We start from the raw sequence: 19,313 nt of genomic DNA, 5'->3' as shown, positions 1-19,313 counted from the left end.
AATGGGGATGTCTTCTGTGAAACTGCTTAGTCCCTCTGCATGGTCACTCCAAGGCAGGAGCTTTTGACAGATGTGATTGACATTTTCTGTAATCAGTCTCTTACTAATGCTTCTCTCTCTCTCTCTCTCTCTCTCTCTCTCTCTCTCTCTAGTTCCTGTGTCTGAAGAATATTCGCACCTTCCTCAAAGTCTGCCACGACAAATTTGGACTAAGGAACAGTGAGCTGTTTGACCCTTTCGACCTCTTTGATGTCCGAGACTTCGGGAAGGTGAGTGGGCATGACACGCGCTTGCACAGACTGGCCATCTGCCAACTCTGTGTCACAGATGGGAGCCTACCGAAGCCAGGTTTGTGTGGCTGGGTGGAATGGGAGAGTGGATCCTCCCTCTCAGTTCGGGGGGAACCACCCAAGCCTGAATCTAGAGGATGTCATGAAAGCTGTGTGTGCCAGGCCACCCCCTAGTGAGGGAAAGGAACCAGAGGCCAGGCAGTTGCAGATGCAAAAGCCCAGGAGGCTGGGCCTCATTGGCCTCCTGGTGAGCATGGGTATGGAGTGACAGGGTTAGGTACCACCGGAAACATTGGCAACTCATTTTTCGTTTGCTCCCTGCACCTGGGGTTTCTCTGTGTAACAGCCTAGGTTGGTCTTGAACTCACAGAAATCTGCCTGCTTCTGCCTCCTGTAGGACAAGTCTCATGTAGTTCAGGTTAGCCTTGAACTTTGTATGTAGCTAAGGGTGACCTTGAATTTCTGATCTTCCTGCCCCTGTGGGTGCCTGGGGTCAGAGTGTTCATTATCGTTGGTTTTTGCAGTGGTGGGGATCAAACTTGGCTTTATTCACGTTAGCGAAGTTCCTTACCAATTGAGCCATGCCTCCAGCCCCCTGTTACTTTCTTTTAGATAGGATCATGACTGTAATGTCTTTTGGGTGGGGGACTGAGAGTTGAGGTGCAGACCTTAGCTTGTCTCCTAAAGTCCCCACGCTGCCTGCCCTTCCCTTACAGTTGGTGTGGCCTCTAACAAGCTGCTTCAGCCGGCTGCTGAGAAGCGGCAGAGACAGGCATTTTTCTGACTCCCTTGAGGACCATCCTCAGGGGCTGGGTGTCTGAGGAAATGGCCATGAGTCCTGGATGTGAACAGGAGAACAAACTTTTCAGTTATAAACACTGAGCAGTCTGCTCCTCAAGGGGCTCCTCTGTGGTGTTCAAAGGTCAGGTTAGTGCTCAGGACGGGGGCTTTCTGGGAGCCACTGGCCTCATCTGTCCTTGCGTCTGTCTCCTTTTGAGAGACTCTTTTGGTTACTGCAGCTCTGACTGGAGGAGCAGGAAGGACCAGGCATCTAGCTGTCAGGCATGTGATGCTGTGGGTTTGTCAGGAATGTGAGGTGCAAGAATGAAGGGGTCATGGGGGTTTGCACCAAGGCTCCAGAAAGCTGCCAAGGCCAAGCAGTGTAGAGCAAGGTCTCTGCCGCACGGTGGTCCTGGCAGGTGCAGGGAGGCTCATGCAATATCATGCATTTCCCTCTGTTTAGATGGTGCCTTGGTGGTGTCCTATCCTGTGAGTGGCTTCTCTGTCTGATAGGTCTGTCTGGGATTCTCTCCTGGTTTTCCTGGAAGTCGTTGAGATGAGTTTGCCACAACATTCTGGGAAGGAGGGGCTGATGGCCTAGATGTTGGAGAGTGCCGGAACATGAACACACCCATCCATGCATGCACCAGGCATTGAGTAACTGTATAGAGAACGAGACGGGAAAACCGGAACACACGCGTATGCACACGCATACACACATACACACATGCATACACGCATACATGCACACGCATACACGCACGCACACACCAGGAATAACCATATAGAGAAGAAGATGGGAGCACTCTAACCAAACCCACACTCTGTTCAGCAGTTCAGCCCTGGAGTGCTCAGTGTATAATATCATGTAATTTCATTTTGATTTTAATTTGCTCTGGTGGAATGCATGATGTAAGGCACATAAATCTGGATTAACTCCCATCACTCTATCGGCCAACTGTGTGGTCAGGCTGTTTATAAAGAAGAGTCCCTTGTCATCATCAGCAGTTTCACTGGGCAGCTCTGGCCCTGCAGTGAGTGCCGTGTGCCCGCTGCATGTGGGGGCTTCACCAGGGTCTTTTCGTTCACCTTGGCCTCTGTTCTTGTCTCCCTGGCATCGTCTCAACATATGCTTATGGGAAATGGGAGTGGATGCTGGACTTGGACCTTGAGTCATAGGGTGGGGTACTGGGGCTGGAGGTGACCCTGTGGTGGAGACCCTGTAGCTGAGGGGTAGGGTCCAGCCTCATGCTCTGCCCTACAGGAGCTGGGTGCTGCTTTGGGTGGGCTGGGTGGACTGGGCTTCTCTGCGTCCCTGCTGTGGTGAATGGACACCTAACCCAGTGCCTCTAGACTGTGCATGCTGTGTGAGACTGTGAGAGAGGGAGAGAGGGGTGGGGGAGAGCGAGGAAGAGAGAGGAGAGAGGACAAAGAGGAAAGAGAGGAGAGAGAGGGGAGAGACAGGATAGAGAGCGAGCGAGACAGGGGAGAGGGAGAGGAGAGACAGGAGAGGGAGGGGAGAGAGAGAGGAGAGAGGACAAAGAGGAAAGAGAGGAGAGAGAGGGGAGAGACGGGATAGAGAGAGAGAGAGCACGAGACAGGGGAAAGAAAGAGGAGAGAAAGACAGGGAAGAGAAAGAAGGGAGAGAAAGAGGAGAGATAGGAGAGGAGAGAGAGAGAGAGAGAGAGAGAGAGAGAGAGAGGAGAGAGAGGAGAGAAAGACAGGGAAGAGAAAGAAGGGAGAGAAAGAGGGGAGAGAGAGAGAGAGATAGGGGAGAGAGATAGAAGATGGGAGTGAAAGTGCCCAGCAGGCTAGCAGGCCATTGTAGTGTCCCCTCATGCTGAGTTGATGCTGTTAGCATTGTCTGACTACCAGTGCTAGAAGGAACCAACCCAGAATGTCCCAGGAAGGTGCCAGCCTCTCCCTGGGTGCATCTTTCATTTTGTTTGCAAAGACACAGCATTTGCACCCCTGGAGGATAAAGCTGTGGTCCGATGGAACTCGGCAGGCTGGGTATGTCTTTGCTCTGTCATCAGCAGGCTACAACCCTGAGGCGCTATACCACCATGTTCAGTGCTGTGTGCTGGGTGCTCATTCTGAGTGCAGTTGACCAGGTCTCTACTCGTCAGCCCTTGTGGCTCAACTCCACATCAGGCTCACCCATCAGCTTCTCTCAGTTGGACAAGTGTCCTTCCCTCTTACAGGGACAGCCTGTGGTTAGCACAAGGCTAGACCTGGGGCTGGAGGAGGTTTAAGTGGTAGATGCTAGGGCTGTGTATCCGACATGGGAGCAAGTCTGTATGTTAAGGAGTGGCTGGGTGCCCAAGCTAGGTACTGTCAGAGGTGGGGCTGGACTGGCTGTGTTCACTGAAGGTCCTCACTTGCTGGTCATGATGGCTTCACCCCATCCCGTTTATGCTGGAACTGAGCCAGGCAGGTGCAGTGGAGGCTGGGAGGCCCACCACCCCTTGGTTCTGTTCTGTTTTCTGGTTTAGAATGCCTGGGAGGGAGGTTCTCTGAGACCCTAGAGCAGTGGCTCTCAGCCTTCCTGATGCTGCAGCCCTTTGACAGTTCCTCATGTTGTGGTGAGTCCAGCCATAAAACTGTTTTTGAAGTAGGAACTTCATAAGGCCAATCTTGCTACTGTTAGGAATTGCAATGTAAATATTTTCGGAGATAGAGGTTTGCCAAAGGGGTTGTGGCCCACGGGTTGAGAACCACTGCCCTAGGAAAAACTGGGAAAACCCTGACCCTGTGACCCTACCTGATCTCTCCTGCATCTGTCTTGTGGGGGCCTCATTTGTTTCAGGTTCTGTGGGAGTCAGGCTAGCCCTGGTGAGAGAGAGGAGAGGAGAGGAGAGGGGAGGGGAGGGGAGGGGAAGGGAGGGGAGGGGAGGGGAGGGGAGGAGAGAGCAGAGAGCAGGTTGGGTGAGACCCGACTCTTGATAGTCTTGGTCTTTGAGCCTCTGGGATGGACAATCAGGGCTGGCACTTCCGGCATTGCTTGAAGAACTCAGCAAGGAAATGAATCCTTAGCGTCCTGTCATTTTTAGTGTTAAGCATTTTCTTCCTGCTCTTGGTCCGTCACCCTACTGGTTCCAGCAAGATCTGAAGGATCCAGAAGTTAGTTCCGGAAGTGACTGTTGGGCTGCCTTCCCTGGTGTTTTTCCGAAGAGTTACATTAAAGATAATAGGTTTTAGTTCAGATAAGTTCTGTCCGGGAGATTGCCAAGAGTGGCTGTGCTGCTGCACGGAAGCCAGGCTCTGGCTGCTGGCTCTGGCCTGGCAGCCAGGTGCCTGCCTACTTAGTGATGTAATCTGCTGGCCTTGTCCCTGCCATCATCTGTCCAGTTGGGGAGGCCCAGGGCAGGAGGGACTGTGGCCAACCGAATGCTTCTTCCTAGGAATTTGGAACCTAAAACCCCTTTGGAAGTGTGGTGGGGACCCTGGAGAGGACTCTGTTTGCTTTCCTCTGAGATTTCAGCTCCTAGAAATGACAGACATCAGGATAGCAGTTGCCTCTGCCCTGTGATGTGGGCACTGCCTTTATGTCAGTCCCCTGTGCTGTCCGGCTTTGTTCTCTCAGGTTGCGGAACAGGAAGTTGAGGCTCACAGAGAGTGGCCAGCTTCCTGCTCAGGGTCGATGGCTGTTTTTGGATTCCCACCTCTTTCTGCACTAGAGGTGCAGGGTCATTGCCTTCTGCGCTGTGGTGTTTTCTAAGCCTCACTTGCACAGACGTGTGCACTGCTGTGTTGTCTTCTCCTGTGTAGAGAGAGCCATTACTGGGCCTGCATGGAGGAGAGCTGTGGCAGTGCTGGAGCAGGGAACAGGGAGGGACCAAGGCCTGTCGCTGTTGACATTTTTGTCTCTGATGGCAGCTACCATCGTTGAGCATATTAACCTGCCTTTTAGGTTGAGGTGAAAGGTCACAGGGTTTCCAAAGGTAAAGTGTATCCTTTGAAGGATCACAAAACAGGGAAAGAAGGGAAGAAGGCAGGAGGGAGAGGATAGTGGGGTGGTCTCTGTTAGGTCTCAAAGGAGTTCAAATGGACAAAAGGCTAACTGGGGTGCTGCTAAGCATAGCAAAGCAGACTCTGGCCACCAGTGTCTAACTACTCACTGGCAGCTGTTACAGAGTCATCCTGATGGCATACTCCGCCTGCCCACACTGTGCCCTAGCCCTCCTCAGTGTCGTCCTCCCTCCCCTTCCGCCCTCCGCCCTTGGCTCCTAGGTGCTCTCTGTGCTCCTTCTCTCTCCTCCCCACACCCAGGGTCCAGGTTAGTCTGGACTCCACCCAGATGTGTTCTCCCTCATAACCACACCTGGGAACAGTCACATGCTTCTTTCTTCATTCACCCAGCGCCAGAACCTGGGAGGTGGCATGTTTGAGTCCCTATCCCAGGAACTCGGCCTCCCAGAACCAAGCTGCCGATCTGACTCTCCTAAGGTGTCGGGTGAATGATTTGTTTCTGCTGCTTCCTGTCACCACTACATTTGACTCCAAATTCTAGAGCCCGCCTCTGTAGTAGCCTCTTCTCTCCACTGGCCCTTCTCTTCTCATATACTTTGTAAGTATCTCTCTGGCTTCTGCAGCCCACCACACCTCCTCATGCATCTCTGTCTCCGGCTTATGCGCCCTCCTGAGGTGCCCATCTGGCCATCTCTCTGGCCTGCTGTGCCCATGTGGGCATCTCTCTACTAAAGACACGATTCCACCCCTTTCCCCCACTTCCTCTCCGCGTCTACCCCACCTCTTCCTGGCTGCTCTCTTTTTTCCTCCTCTACCAGATAAGTGTCACCCCAGAGCTGCCTGCTTTGTCTGTTATTACAACAAAAGCCACACCCATGTGCCAGGACACTCTTTTGACCTTACTGGGCCCCTATCACATGTTAAGGGACACCTCTCTGCTGCAAGTGGGACAATTCTCTTGGGCAAGTCTTGGTCTAGGAGGATGCTCTGGATTGAAGATCTTGTCACCATGACACTTGCCTCCTCCGCTCCCTTTGTTCTCAGTTCCTTCCTAGAACTTCCTCACTTCCCACTAGGAGCTGTGCTCCCCAGCTTTCCTAAGCCTCTGTTTCTTAGTTCCCTTCTTAAAGTCTGGTAGCTTCCTTATATCCTCTTGGGACAGCTGACCTGTGCTGACAGGGAGCCCCTTAGCTCCTACCCATCCCTGGAAAGTGTGATACACACACACTATATACATCACATATCACACACACACACACACACACACACACACACACACACACACACACACCATACACATCTTACACACACACATACACCACACACCTCTCACACACACACCATACATACACACACATCACACACACACCATACACATCACATATCACACACACACACCCCACAAACACACACACACCACACACCATACACATCACACACACACACACACACCATACATATCACACACACACACACATACCATACACATCTCTCTCACACACATATACATATTACAAACACACACACACCACACACACCACACATCTCACACACACACACACACACACACACACACACACACACACACACACCACACATCACACACACACCACACACACCACTTATCACATACATAGTTTCTCTGTGTAGCCCTGGCTATCCTGGAACTAGCTCTGTAGATCAGGCTGGGCTCGAACTGAGTGCTGGGATTAAAGGTGTGCACCACCACTACCTGGCTTTTTCTCTTTTTCCTTCCTTCCTTCCTTCCTTCCTTCCTTCCTTCCTTCCTTCCTTCCTTCCCTCCTTCCCTCTTTCCCTCCTTCCCTCCCTCTCTCCCGGAAGGCCTTCAAGCCTTCCCTGGACCTGCAGTGTGCTCCCCTTGGCTCTATGCTGTCCTCTTTGCCTCCCTCTGTCAGACCCTGGCTTTGCTAAGTGAGCTTGCCCGGATGGTACAGTTGACAACCTGGCTCCCTTGCCTGCTTTCTGTCTTCTTGGCAGTGTCCACAGACCAGTGTCTTCAGTGCTCACATACACTGTCCAGTCCTGGTGGAGAATGGGCTCCTGTCAGGAACCGGTACAGAAAGCTTCGGTGTGTTGGTGTGACTGTGTGATGTGATGGAGGCCAGGCCTTAGTGTGGGAGAGTCTAAGAGGCAGGGAACCCTGATTGCTCTAGGAGGTCTGACTCAGTGGGGACAGGAGGCTGGTTGTTCCCTGGGAGGAGCTTTGGTTTCCAGAGCGATGTCCGAGGCTACTCATGCAGAGAGTAGGGGTCTCACCTGGGAACCCCAGATGGTATTGCAGATAGCAGCCTGATCTCAGGCAGTGAGCTACTGCGGTGGGTCACATGGCTCCCAATCAGTGAGAAACGTTACTGCACTTCCTCCTTCTGTAGCAGTTGACCGGGCCCTTAGCAAGACCTGGGCATGGGCTGAGCAGCCAGTAGATGATTCTGGCATTGCTTACCCAGCAGCCTCTGATCCCGAGTCCTCTCACTTCCATGGAGGTCATGACTGGTGTCTGTCACCAGTACCATGTCCTTTCCACCCGCCAGCTCCTGCATCCCACAGGAACCTCAAGGAATAGAAGGTAGGGTGGTGAGGAGGCCAGGAAGTAGTGTGGAAGGCAGACGGTGGTTTGAAGGCTACGAGGCAGTGTGGAAGCTGGTCAGGTACTTGGGCAGTGGTAGTAATGTGCCTGTGTCTCAGGGGAAGGCGCCAACAGTGGATCTCTGAGTGGGTAGCACACTAGAGAAAGCCTGTGGCTTTGCCGATGGCAGCCATGTCTCGACACTTCTCCCCTGCTTCCCTGGGAGTAGGGGGACAGAGCCCAGCTGAATCACCTCAGCCCCATCTTTCTGTGTGGCAGTTTGTTTAAAGGAAGGGAGAGTTCTGAAGGGTATGCGGTGGTGGGGAGGCAGAGCTCACCTGCCTATGTCCTGCCGTGTGTCTGGAGCCTTCAGGGACTCTCTCTGTGTCCCGCCATTTCTCCAGCACCTTATGGGCCCTTGCCGATCTCCTTGGCCCTCTTCCTTCTCATCATTAGTCTGTGTAGCACTTTCTACAGAGTCCTACAGTATGGCAAGCCCTGCACCTGACACCACCTGTAGCTGACTCAGGAGGAAACCAGCTTGCCTCCCCAGATGTTTGATTTCTTCCCCTGAAATTGTTGTGGCCCCTTTCATTGACCTATATTCCCTTCTCCGGACATCTGCTACCTTTTGTCCTCTGAATTTGTCACAGGATGGGAGTGGGGGGAGGGACGAATTTGCAGGTATTTCCAGCAGCCGGGTAAAATGGGTCAGCTGAGAGTTTTTGAGCAAAAGGGTCCTGAAGCAGACCCCAGATGTCACCAGGCTTGACACAGGCTGCCTCTTTGTAGTGTCCCCTGAGAACTGCTGGGGAAGAGATCAGATGAGACAACTGCATATCTTCCTGTGGTATGTCCTTTAAGTGGCAAGTCTAGGGAGTCAAACAGGGTTTGTATCAATGTTGACTAAGCGGGCAGGCTGTAGCCCATGGCAGTGGACAGGGGTGTACCCCATGCTTGTTCTAACTGCCTGGAGCGTGGGGCCTTACCAAGCTTTGGATGTCATGTCACACACTGCCTCTTTGCTCTGGTTACTGTCAGGTGTCTGGAGGGATAACTTAGGAATCTGTGTGTGGATGGGTCTCCAGCCCTGTTTGGTCAGAGACGAAAGCAGCCATATCCATGAGTATTGGTCAGAGACCTCTGATCTCCACACCCAGGCTTCAAGCCTCCTCAGGTCTCTACATTTCCCCCCTGATATTTGTTCAGGAAGTTTGCTGAGTGGGCCTTGTGCTCTCCTGAGACGTTCTGCCTGCCGCTGGCTGATGGCTCTCCCCAGCCCCTGCTGTGCCAAGTTCATTTGCACGCTTTGGCTTAATGCTGTCTGGGAGGTACTTGGACCTTTTTGCAGCATCCATTTCGTACTAATTACTTATTAAAATGCAGCCGCCATGGATCGGAGCACCCTCAGGGCTCCCGGCAGAGCCCTGGCAGGGGCTGCTGGCAATGACTTTCCAGTTCTTGCTTGGAAGACTTTCCTCCACACCTCTGCTAGTGGATGTCACTTCAGAAGGTTGTAAGCCCACCCTTTCAGGGGAACTTGAAGATCAGGCATGCTGAGTGTGTATATGTAGAAACACATACGTGTGCACACACACATATGTGCATACACCCTACACGCACATATGCATATACACCACACACACACACACACACACACACACACGCACGCACACACGCACACCCACCCTCTCTGGCTTTTAACTGCCTGTGAGAGCATCGTATCTCTCATGGTTCTGGGGATGGAGCCCAAGGCCTTGTGTGTGCTGGGCAGATGCTCTGGTCCTCACTGCACCCAGCTTTGAGGCTTTGAGGCTAAAGTTGCTTACTTCTCACAGGCTGGAAGGAGGGGAAGTGGGCGACTGACTTCTGGTCAGTAACTGTCAACACCAGCCTTGTGAGGAGCTGTGTGCCGGCCCACTGGGTGTCTGGGAAATGGCGGGTGAAGGTTTGAGGCTGAGAGGAGCTTGAGCTAAGGATTGATACCGCTTTTCTAGTGTTGGTGATGAAGGGCAGGGCTCTGACTCTGTCGTCTGAGGAGTGCTCAGGGCAGTAAGCCAGAGGGATGGAAGCAGAGGGAAAGACTTGGAGCTTGTGGGGTCTGACCCTAGATCATAAGGCGAATGTGCCGTGGGCCAAGTCGGAGTGCTGGAGGGCAGGCATGTGGCACAGGAAGGTTCAGGCTTCATGGATGACCTGGCACCACTTACTGAAAAAGACTCCTTCCTCCACTGAGCTGGATTGGGCAGGAGGACCTGCCGCACTGGGGAAACTTGGATGGCCTGCTACCTTCTCCTGGGCTTTGGGGTGCTCTTGTCTGTCGAGGGAATGGCCTGACTGATAACACTGACTGAATCCTGGAATACTCAGCTATTGGTGAGTGATGTCTGTCCCAGTTCAACGTGAGACATACTTCTCCTCGTGGACCAGATGGTCCCATACCAATGTTCCTTTGTAGGGTGAGTCCTCAGGCAAGCTCTCATGGTTAAGGCACAGCCCCTTCGGTAAGAGCAGGCTCGTGACGGAGGGATGGCTCCATGGTCAAGGTACCCAAGTGCTTTCTCAGGTTCGATTCCCAGCCACCCCCATGACAGCTCACAACTGCCTGTAACTCCAGTTCCAGAGGATCTGACGCCTTCACACAGACACTCGGGCAGGCGAAACACCAATGCAAATGAAACAAAAGTACATAAACTGAAAAAAAAAGTGATAGTGGGGCGCGTCTTTAATTTCAGCACTTGGAGGGAGGCAGATGTGAGTGTGAGGCCAACCTGGTCTACGGAGCTGGTCTCAGGACAGGCTACACAAAGAAAGTCTGTCTCAAAGACTTGAATGAAAAAAAAAAGCAGGTCATATGCTGGATGAGTCTGTCGCACCTCTGGTGTCTATGGAGTTAAGCTGAGAAAACCCAGACTTGGGCAGCTGGATGGTTTAGTGGTCAGGACCAGGGGGTGGGTCTCCTGGTATCAGGTTGCGGGTGGCGTGGAGACTGAGCGGAGGGTGGGCCTCTTTGTTGTCTGCTCAGCCTGTGTTAGGGCTTGAAACCTCAACCATTGGAAAGGCAGAGTGTGGGACCACTGTGTGGTGGTGGGCCATGGTGGTAGGGCAGTGTCCCAGGTGGCTGAGGTGTTTTTAGGATTTCTGGGTTTGCTGGGTGGGGTGGGAAGCTGCAGGTGCAATGGATAGGAGGTGCATCCAGGCCCAGTGGGTGACCAAACTCCACTTAGTGTAGGATAAGGTGGGGCAGAACAGGGTGCGTGGGGCTGGAGCCTGACGGAGACTTGGGCTTTGTTTTGTGATTTTTAGGAAGGTGACCCTGTTCTGCAAAGCTACAGTCCAGGCACCGGGATCAGTAAGAACACTTGACGTTAAGAACACGTGTTTCAGAAAACATGCGTTAGGCCCTGTGCAGTGCCAGGGCTCTGGGAGACCACTCTACCTGTGGACTCCCTCCTTACTCACTTAGGATTTGGCTTTGAGGAAGTACAAGCCCACACCCTAGGAAGCAACCACAGACAGACACTTCTGGTCTGTGTCACCGTGTGTCACTGCATGAATGCTCATTACCGATGTCTCTGTACCTCAGTCTCTGATGTGGTGTGCAGGGCCACCCTTCTGTCCTGTGAGCATCCATTAAGAAACAGTCTCTGTCGTTTCTTGCTTTGGTGTCTTTCTACTTAGCTAGTCCCCATTTGGGGACGAGGGGCCTGGCTTTTCTTCACTCATCCTGTGGCAACTGGTGCAAGGCCTCTTCCTTTCGGTTTTTGTCCACAGTTAATTAAGCTTTAATTGGCTAATTGTTTTTCCCCAGTGCCCCAAGCATTAATGGTGTCTGGTGAAGCCTGACAGTTGGATGTTTTGCAGCAGAAAAAGCTGAATCAGACGAGGAGAGGAGAAAAGGTAGCAGTGTGCAAGCAGCTCCTTGTAATGGTGTCGTTTCTGGCCACCTCGGCTGACCTTTCTCAGGGTACATCGACGAGGTCAGTAGGAGTCTGTCACAAGCCCGTGGCCAGCCCATGGCAGCCTCAGCTGTTAGGTCAGAGCTTCTCTGGACTCACAAGGTGTGCGCTGTGGACCTGGAGCGGAGATCCCTGCAGTGCTGTGGACACTATGTCTGAACTCTGGATGTGGGGCACCAAGCCACCCTGCCTGCAGCTGGGGTGGGTTCAGAACCATGCTGATCCCCTGAAGCTGGGGTGGTATGGAGAACTGTTCTGACATGCTGTGCCTCATTACCTGCAGTGGGGTGATGTGGAACACTGTGCTGGCCTCCCGCAGCTGGGGGTAATATGGGGCAGTTAATCCCTGTCGATAAGTATGAGAACCCTGGGCCCCTCTGCTCTTGGGCATTTTCTCAGTTTGGTCTCCTCTTCTCGGATAGATCCAGTTTTTGTCAAGTTGACAAAATCCAAGCAGCACCCCCTACCTCGACAGAGGCATGCCCTGCACCGTTAGCTGGCACATTAGACTCAGCTCAGCTTGGCAAGAGCTTGGCAGGGTCTGTGTGGGTCTGCTGGGATGACTTAGTCGGGGAAGGGGCTTAGCGGGAGAGCCATGGGCACTTGCGGGGATGTGCTAGGGTTGCTTTTGGTATTGGAACCCGAGGATGCCGAAGGATGATGGCCTGGAGGGAAGACGCTTCTTGAAGGAGGTAATGAATGGTGTGCCTCAGTGGGTGTATTAGCATGGGCGATTCAGTAATGGGAAAACCCTGGGCAGGGAGGTCGGGGCCGCTCTCGCTCATGTTGGGTGCAAGGACTAGAAGTGTCCTTAGCCATGGCTGCACTGCGACTGCTTGGCCTCCTTCCTAGGGATGGCTGCCGTCCAGAGTCATCTCTGGAAGGTATGCCGTGCCAATGGCTTCGGTGACATCCTCCTGTAGTCACGGATGCCAGCCACTGCACCCTGTGAGACTGTCTTGAGGTGTGTGGGTTCCTGTGTCTCCTTAGAGGTACAGGTGGTTGTAGGGTGTTCCCTCCTAGTTCCTCACCTGATCCCACAGACTGAAGCCTTCCGGCCTCAGCGTTCGTTATCCCACAGTAAGAGGCCCTGAGCTCTGGGACGGAGTCTGGCTCCGCCCTCAGGTGTTTGGTGAGGCTTGCCTGTGAGAATATGTGGCCAGGGACCTGGACAGATCTGGAGGCAGATCTGAAGAGCCATCCATCCAGAGAGGATGAACAGTAAGGAGACAGCCTTCCCAGGTCTGTGCTGTCTCAGACCACAGCGCTTGATCGTCTAGGTCTTTTCATGTCCATAGGGCTGGGGGCACAGGCTGGGGGCACAGGCTGGGGGCTTAGGCTAGGGCACAGGTTGGGGACACAGGCTGGGGGCACAGGCTGGGGGCTTAGGCTAGGGCACAGGTTGGGGACACAGGCTGGGGGCATAGGTTGGGGGCACAGGCTGGGGGCTTAGGTTAGGGCACAGGCTGGGGGCACAGGCTGGGGGCTTAGGCTAGGGCACAGGTTGGGGACACAGGCTGGGGGCATAGGTTGGGGGCACAGGCTGGGGGCTTAGGTGAGGGCACAGGTTGGGGGCATAGGCTGGGGGCACAGGCTGGGGACACAGGCTGGGGCACAGGCTGGGGGCTTAGGTTAGGGCACAGGTTGGGGGCACAGGCTGGGGGCACAGGCTGGGGCACAGGCTGGGGGCACAGGCTGGGGACACAGGCTGGGGCACAGGTTGGGGGCACAGGCTGGGGGCATAGGTTGGGGACACAGGCTGGGGCACAGGCTGGGGGCACAGGCTGGGGACACAGGCTGGGGCACAGGTTGGGGGCACAGGCTGGGGGCTTAGGTTAGGGCACAGGTTGGGGGCACAGGCTGGGGGCACAGGCTGGGGCACAGGCTGGGGACACAGGCTGGGGCACAGGTTGGGGGCACAGGCTGGGGGCATAGGTTGGGGGCACAGGCTGGGGGCATAGGTTGGGGGCACAGGCTGGGGACACAGGCTGGGGGCATAGGTTGGGGGCACAGGCTGGGGCACAGGCTGGGGACACAGGCTGGGGGCACAGGCTGGGGGCACAGGCTGGGGACACAGGCTGGGGCACAGGCTGGGGGCTTAGGTTAGGGCACAGGTTGGGGGCACAGGCTGGGGGCACAGGCTGGGGCACAGGCTGGGGGCTTAGGTTAGGGCACAGGTTGGGGGCACAGGCTGGGGGCTTAGGTTAGGGCACAGGTTGGGGGCACAGGCTGGGGGCACAGGCTGGGGCACAGGCTGGGGGCTTAGGTTAGGGCACAGGCTGGGGCACAGGCTGGGGGCTTAGGTTAGGGCACAGGCTGGGGCACAGGCTGGGGGCTTAGGTTAGGGCACAGGTTGGGGGCACAGGCTGGGGGCACAGGCTGGGGCACAGACTGGGGGCACAGGCTGGGGCACAGGCTGGGGCACAGGCTGGGGACACAGGCTGGGGGCATAGGTTGGGGGCACAGGCTGGGGGCACAGGTTGGGGGCACAGGCTGGGGACTATTGGGTTGAATCCCTGGCTTTGTTCTTCCAGGGATTCTTTTAAAAGCCTCCCCTTCTCCTCTTGGGGCCGTACATTTCCAAGGATTACACATATTAAGGGAGTGACATTAAATAATTAGTTTTCACACTTTTTAATTAATCAGAGGCTAATTATATGCTTTATCTATAATTAGAGTTTCTGACCCCCCCATTTGACAGCTTTGCCTCACACCGAGGGCCCTTGAGGCAAGCTAGCAAGGGTGGGCACAAGTTAGATTTTGGGACAGGTGTGATTAGGCTGTGCGGAGCCCCTGGAACCCTCAGGGCCCCTTCTGTCAGCCCTTTTCACTGGGGAAGACACAGTTCTTACAGAGGACACTGTAGCTGGTGCTTGTTTGTGGTGCTGACTGCAGAGGAAGTGGCAGCCATTGGGCTGCAGTGCTGAGCCGCAGGGTGAGGTTGGGGGACTTCTAGAAGGGACACCTAAGAGGGTAGGTGTCCGCATAGACCTCCCTGATTGGCTAGCAGTGATGGAAAGAGCCCTGGGCACCTCTGTCTAGTGACCAGGTCTCTTGTGACATTGTTGTCTCCGAGGCTTGGTGTCCAGCTGGCCCAGTGCTACCTCTTGAGAAGATGGCTGGCTGCTTCAGTCTGCGGTGGGGTGCGGGTGGCAGAGTGGCTGGTGAGACAGCTCTTGGGGATCTGCCAGCCAGTGCTCGGCAGTGGGATGCCAGGGCTGCCTGGTGGCCTGCTGTGGACTGGAGGCTGAGCCAGCTGTTAACACTGGTCCGTGCCCCAAGGTTTGTCCTCAGGTAGCCCTAGCTGGGACAATAAAACAAGGCCCTGCCTAGCTTACACTGGCAGATCCCTGCGGCCCTCTCTGCTGTTTCTTCCCTGAGACTCAGTAGGAGTCACCTTGGCCCAACCTGACTTGAGTACCTGCCAGTTTCTGCTCTGCTCCAGGCTAGGGCTGAACAGACCTTTGACCTGCTGACTTAGGGTTTGTCAAGAGAGGTGCTGGCACATGTGGGCTGGGCAGGGACAGTGGAGCGCTGGCCTGGTTGATGCAGTGCGAGGCTGCAGGATTGATGGTCTCTGAGTAGAGGGTTAGCTGGCAGGTGGGAGAGGCCACCTTTGCCTGGGATGCCGTAGCATGTGTCTGTCTGAGTTTCTCTGCTTTGCTTTCGTGAAGCACACCCCGGCGCTTCTGATTTTAAACTGCTTCCAGCTCTCATTCCTCACTGATCAAAGCTGGTGACAAAAATGTCCAAGGGCTCTTTCTCCCTCTCAACACAGGCAGAATGTTGGAGAAAAAGTCCTAGTCCTTGTGCCTTCCCTCACTAAGCTTATAGCTTTTTTTTCATGGCTTGGAAAGACAGGGAATTGACAGCTGCCCTGACCACCGGGGACAACCAAGCCCAATGTGCGTGGGTTTCTGGAGCCCTTCTTCTTGGGCAGCGGGGGCTGGGTGGGGACAGGACCAGCAAATCCTACAAAGTCAGTAGCTCTTGGTGTGATTCGTAAGCTGGCTAGACCCCGGCGGGGATGAGGTCCAGCACCAGCCCATTACTTCCTGTTCTGTGCCTGTCTTATGACAGTGTTCTAAAAGTGAGGTTTGGGGTGGCTCTGGTGTTGGGCCCATGGAAGACTCCAGAACAGCACACAGGCAGGATTTGACCTGTTAGTGAGCAAGCAGGAGCATGGAACACACAGCAATGTGGCCGAAAGGGTAGCTCCCGAGGAGGCTGTGGCCTGACTGGACTCATGTGTCAGGCTGGCCCGGAGAGAGGGGAGTGTGAGGTGACTTGAAGGTACAGTGGTCACCCCGTCCTCTGGCTTCCAGGGCCTGAGAACAGGATTTAAAGTTGGCCACTGTGTGTTAAACATGGGACCTTGGACATCAGTTTGCTGGGGAAAACTTCACTGTCCTGTCTTATCCCTGATTTAGTTTTTTTTTTTTTTAATACGTGTGTCTGCATGCATACAGATGTCTAGGAAGCCAGAGAGGGTGGCCGATTCCCCAGAGCTGGAGTCACAGGTGGTTGGGAGCGTCCATGTGGGTGCTGGGAACAGAACCCAGGTCTTCTGCGAGAGCAGCAAGTGCTCTTAACTGCTGAGCCACCTCTCCAACTCCCTGCCCATGTCTGAGGTAGGGTTTCACGTAGCCCAAGCTGGCTCAGTATTTACTAAGGACCCAGACTGTCCTCGAACTCATGGAGCCCTGCTTCAGCCTCCCAAATGCTGGGATTGGGATCTTGTTCCGTGCAGTCTGGTTTGCCAGCCTGGCTTCTTGTCTCCAGGACAGCAATAACAGGGATGCTGGCACTGGGGACCTGAAGTAGAGCCGAGGCGAGCACGCAGAGGACTGCTGCTGTCCCCAGGGTGGGTGGGGCTCAGCAATCTGTGTCACTCGAATGCCGGCTCTCATTTGTATGTGTTGGAAGGTTAACACACCATTCTGTGAAGGCTCTGACCTGGGTTCTAGAATGTTCCTGAGCTGGAGTAGCAACTGGGCATGTACCAAAGGAGCCTCAGGCTCGCCACCTGTTCTGTGCTCTGGGCTCTTTTCTCCTCTAGCTAGGACACTGTTCTGTCTCCGAATAAGAAACTCCACTGGCCAAGGACGATTCCCCTTCAGTGTCCTGATGGTCTCCATATTAATTTGTTGGGAGGAAATCACCCCCTCTGAAGGTCTTTCAAGTGGAAAAGGAGAGATGTCCTAATACCGTGCGCCAGTCATCGGGAGAAAGCAAATTAGATCATGTTTAATGCCGTTGGGTCCTCATCGTTTTAGAAATGGAGTTGGCGAAGCAGGGATGATGCCCTTCAAGGGAAGTTGGGAGGGAGAGTAGTATCCATGGAGACCAGGGGCTAGCCCAGGGCCCAGGCTGGGCACTGCAGGTCTCTACTTTGCCTCACTGGGCTTGGGAGCAGTGGATGGCTGCTGATGGTATCCTGCATTTTTACGAGGTTGTATGTGTTCTTTCTCCATCCCGGCTTCTTCTGTAATCGGATGCCCTGCTAGGGCAGATTGTTCCTCTCCCGAGCCAAGGATTTTTGTTTGTTGTTGTTTTTAATAAGCAGATGAGGGGACATTCATAGGAGAGGACGCAGAAGAGGCACAGAGGCCATTGCACAGTGCCAGCCTGGACTGAGTCTGCAGGCATAGATGTGGCCCCTTACAGCTTTTTCGGTCGTTGAGAGGGACAAGTGTGTTGTTTGCAAGTTGCTAAATGGTTCCTTGGAGATTGTGTCTTTTCAACTTAAAACCGACGAAGTGGCGGCTCCCTCTCTTGTAAATAGCAAAAGCCCTTACAGCAGAAACAAAACAAAACAGCGTTCGTTTTCTCATGGAGGGCTTCCAGCTCTCAGGTAGGTCATAAGAAATACTCAGCTGACAGTCTACCTTGGAGAGCCACACCGTGCACTTAAGAGTTAGTCTCTGTTGGAACAAGTGATTGCTTAAGCATCTCCCAGGCCCTACAAGGATGGCTTCTGGGACAGGCCATCACCTGGGAGACAGGGAAGGTGTGCCAGCTCCAGTCTCTTTATGAAGCCAATAAAGTCACTGTGGCCTTCCCTCCCTAGTGACCTCATCCAATTCCTGGTCTCCTTTACCAAGTCCCAGTGGTAAATACCGTTAACATTGGAATCTGACAGCTGAGCGTCTGACAATTGGAACATCTAACCACAGCCTTTAACACCCGAGACTCCGGTCAGAGCCTCTTACTCAGAAGGCCACTGACCAAGTGACCCTGGTCCTCAGCCTCTGTCCACTGCTACCCACTCTGGTACAGCTTGTCTGGTCTCATGGCTCCACCTTAGGGCTTTTGCTGTATTTCCTACACTGTTCTTTGCCCAGGGGACTGCAGGACTCCTCTGGTTTCTCTTTCAGGTTCCCCTGGCTGTCCAGCCTGTGAGAGCACTCTCTTCTCTTCCCTCCACTGTTGGAGCATGATCCTCAGCCCTTGTGATACTAGTTGTTCCGGGGGTGTTTTACTCGTCACTGGTTTATGCTGTTCTACTCACAGGATGCTGTCCCTGTAAGCAAGGGCTTTTCTCATTTATTCATGTCTTTGACAGACAGATCAGTGCCCAGCATGGCCCCTTAGGTGTGCAGATGAAAGAGAGGAAAGGAAGGAATGGTGAGGTAGGCTCCACAGGGAAGGTTCTAGAAGCTGTTAAAGGCATGCTTCCTTTCCTTCCTCAAACTGTAGCCAGGAGGCAGGTTCTTTCCGGAACACAGCTGCTATTTACTGGTCGCACTCTGGGCTCTGCAAACAGATCTGAGGATTACACAGTGCCTGGCTCTCCTGGTCCTCATACGTGCCCCAGGGAGGTGATGTGGGGCCTGGTGCTCACAGTTGCCCAAGAGAGATGGTGTGGAACTCTGCTTACTGTATCCCAGGGTGCTGACAGGCTGTGGCTCTAACGAATACCATAGGGAGGTGATGTAGGGCCCTGGCCCTCATGGGTGTTCAGGCAGGTGGTGTGGGACTCACGGGCTCAGAGTTCCCCCAGGGAGAAGGCGTAGGAAGTGGCAAGGATGTGGGTGTTTGTGTGTGCTCCAGGGAGGCGATGTGAGGTCCTGTCCTCACATAGGCACTAGGGAGGTGACGTAGATAGTGCTGTTCACCTGTGCTGCGGGGAGGTGGCATGGGGCCCTGGTGCTCTGTGTGCCTCTGGGAGGTGACGTGGGAACCTACCCTCACATGTGCCCTAGGGAAGTGATGTGGGTACCACTGTTTACTTGTGCCCCAGGGAGGTAAAGTAGGCTCTGGTGGAAGTGTATTGGGTGACTTCAGACTGGTTTTTCTCCCTGGACTGGGAATCTTGAGGAACCTTCTGGCATGTCCAGGGATGTGTGAATGTTTTCATGGGTATTCTAGGGGATGCTCCCCTCAGTTTACTGAGAGTCCTGGTTTATCTAGCTCAGTAGTGTGGGGTGTTGTCTGGTGTCCCCGCTCCACAGGAGTAGTGCTGGGACTGCACCATTTGTGGGACTGTACTGGGCTGGTTTCCTTGTAGTAATTGATGGGACAGACTGGAAGGGGACCTCAAGGCCACCAAGGCTATTCCATATCCAGTTCTGGTTGGTGGATTTGACAACATCTTCTTGGGTCCTGGGCCTGACTCCAGTGGGTGCTGGAGGAGTCTTCTTGATGTGTCTGGACCTTGTGTCAGGGACCAGGGTGTGTTGAGGATGCCCCGGCTGTGATGTCCTTGGGTATATTCTGGTACTG

General features: G+C 54.1%; 1 protein-coding gene across 6 annotated transcripts in view; it reads left to right on the top strand.

Annotated features, from left to right (window-relative positions):
* The window catches only part of Vav2 (vav guanine nucleotide exchange factor 2), a 169,363-nt gene that overhangs the window by 41,113 nt on the left and 108,937 nt on the right, over positions 1-19,313 (top strand). For all 6 annotated transcript variants that reach the window (XR_010064602.1, NM_001106563.2, XM_006233761.3 and 3 more), the window contains exon 2: positions 153-269. Coding sequence is in view for 5 of the 6 variants with exons in the window: in NM_001106563.2 (NP_001100033.2) it covers positions 153-269 (117 nt within the window). In the remaining variant the exon portion in view is untranslated. The remainder of the gene's footprint in view (positions 1-152; positions 270-19,313) is intronic.

This window comes from Rattus norvegicus, chromosome 3, assembly GCF_036323735.1.
Source record: "Rattus norvegicus strain BN/NHsdMcwi chromosome 3, GRCr8, whole genome shotgun sequence".
NCBI lineage: Eukaryota > Metazoa > Chordata > Mammalia > Rodentia > Muridae > Rattus > Rattus norvegicus.
Note: the sequence above shows the minus strand (reverse complement) of the source record. Positions and strands in the feature narration are given on the sequence as shown.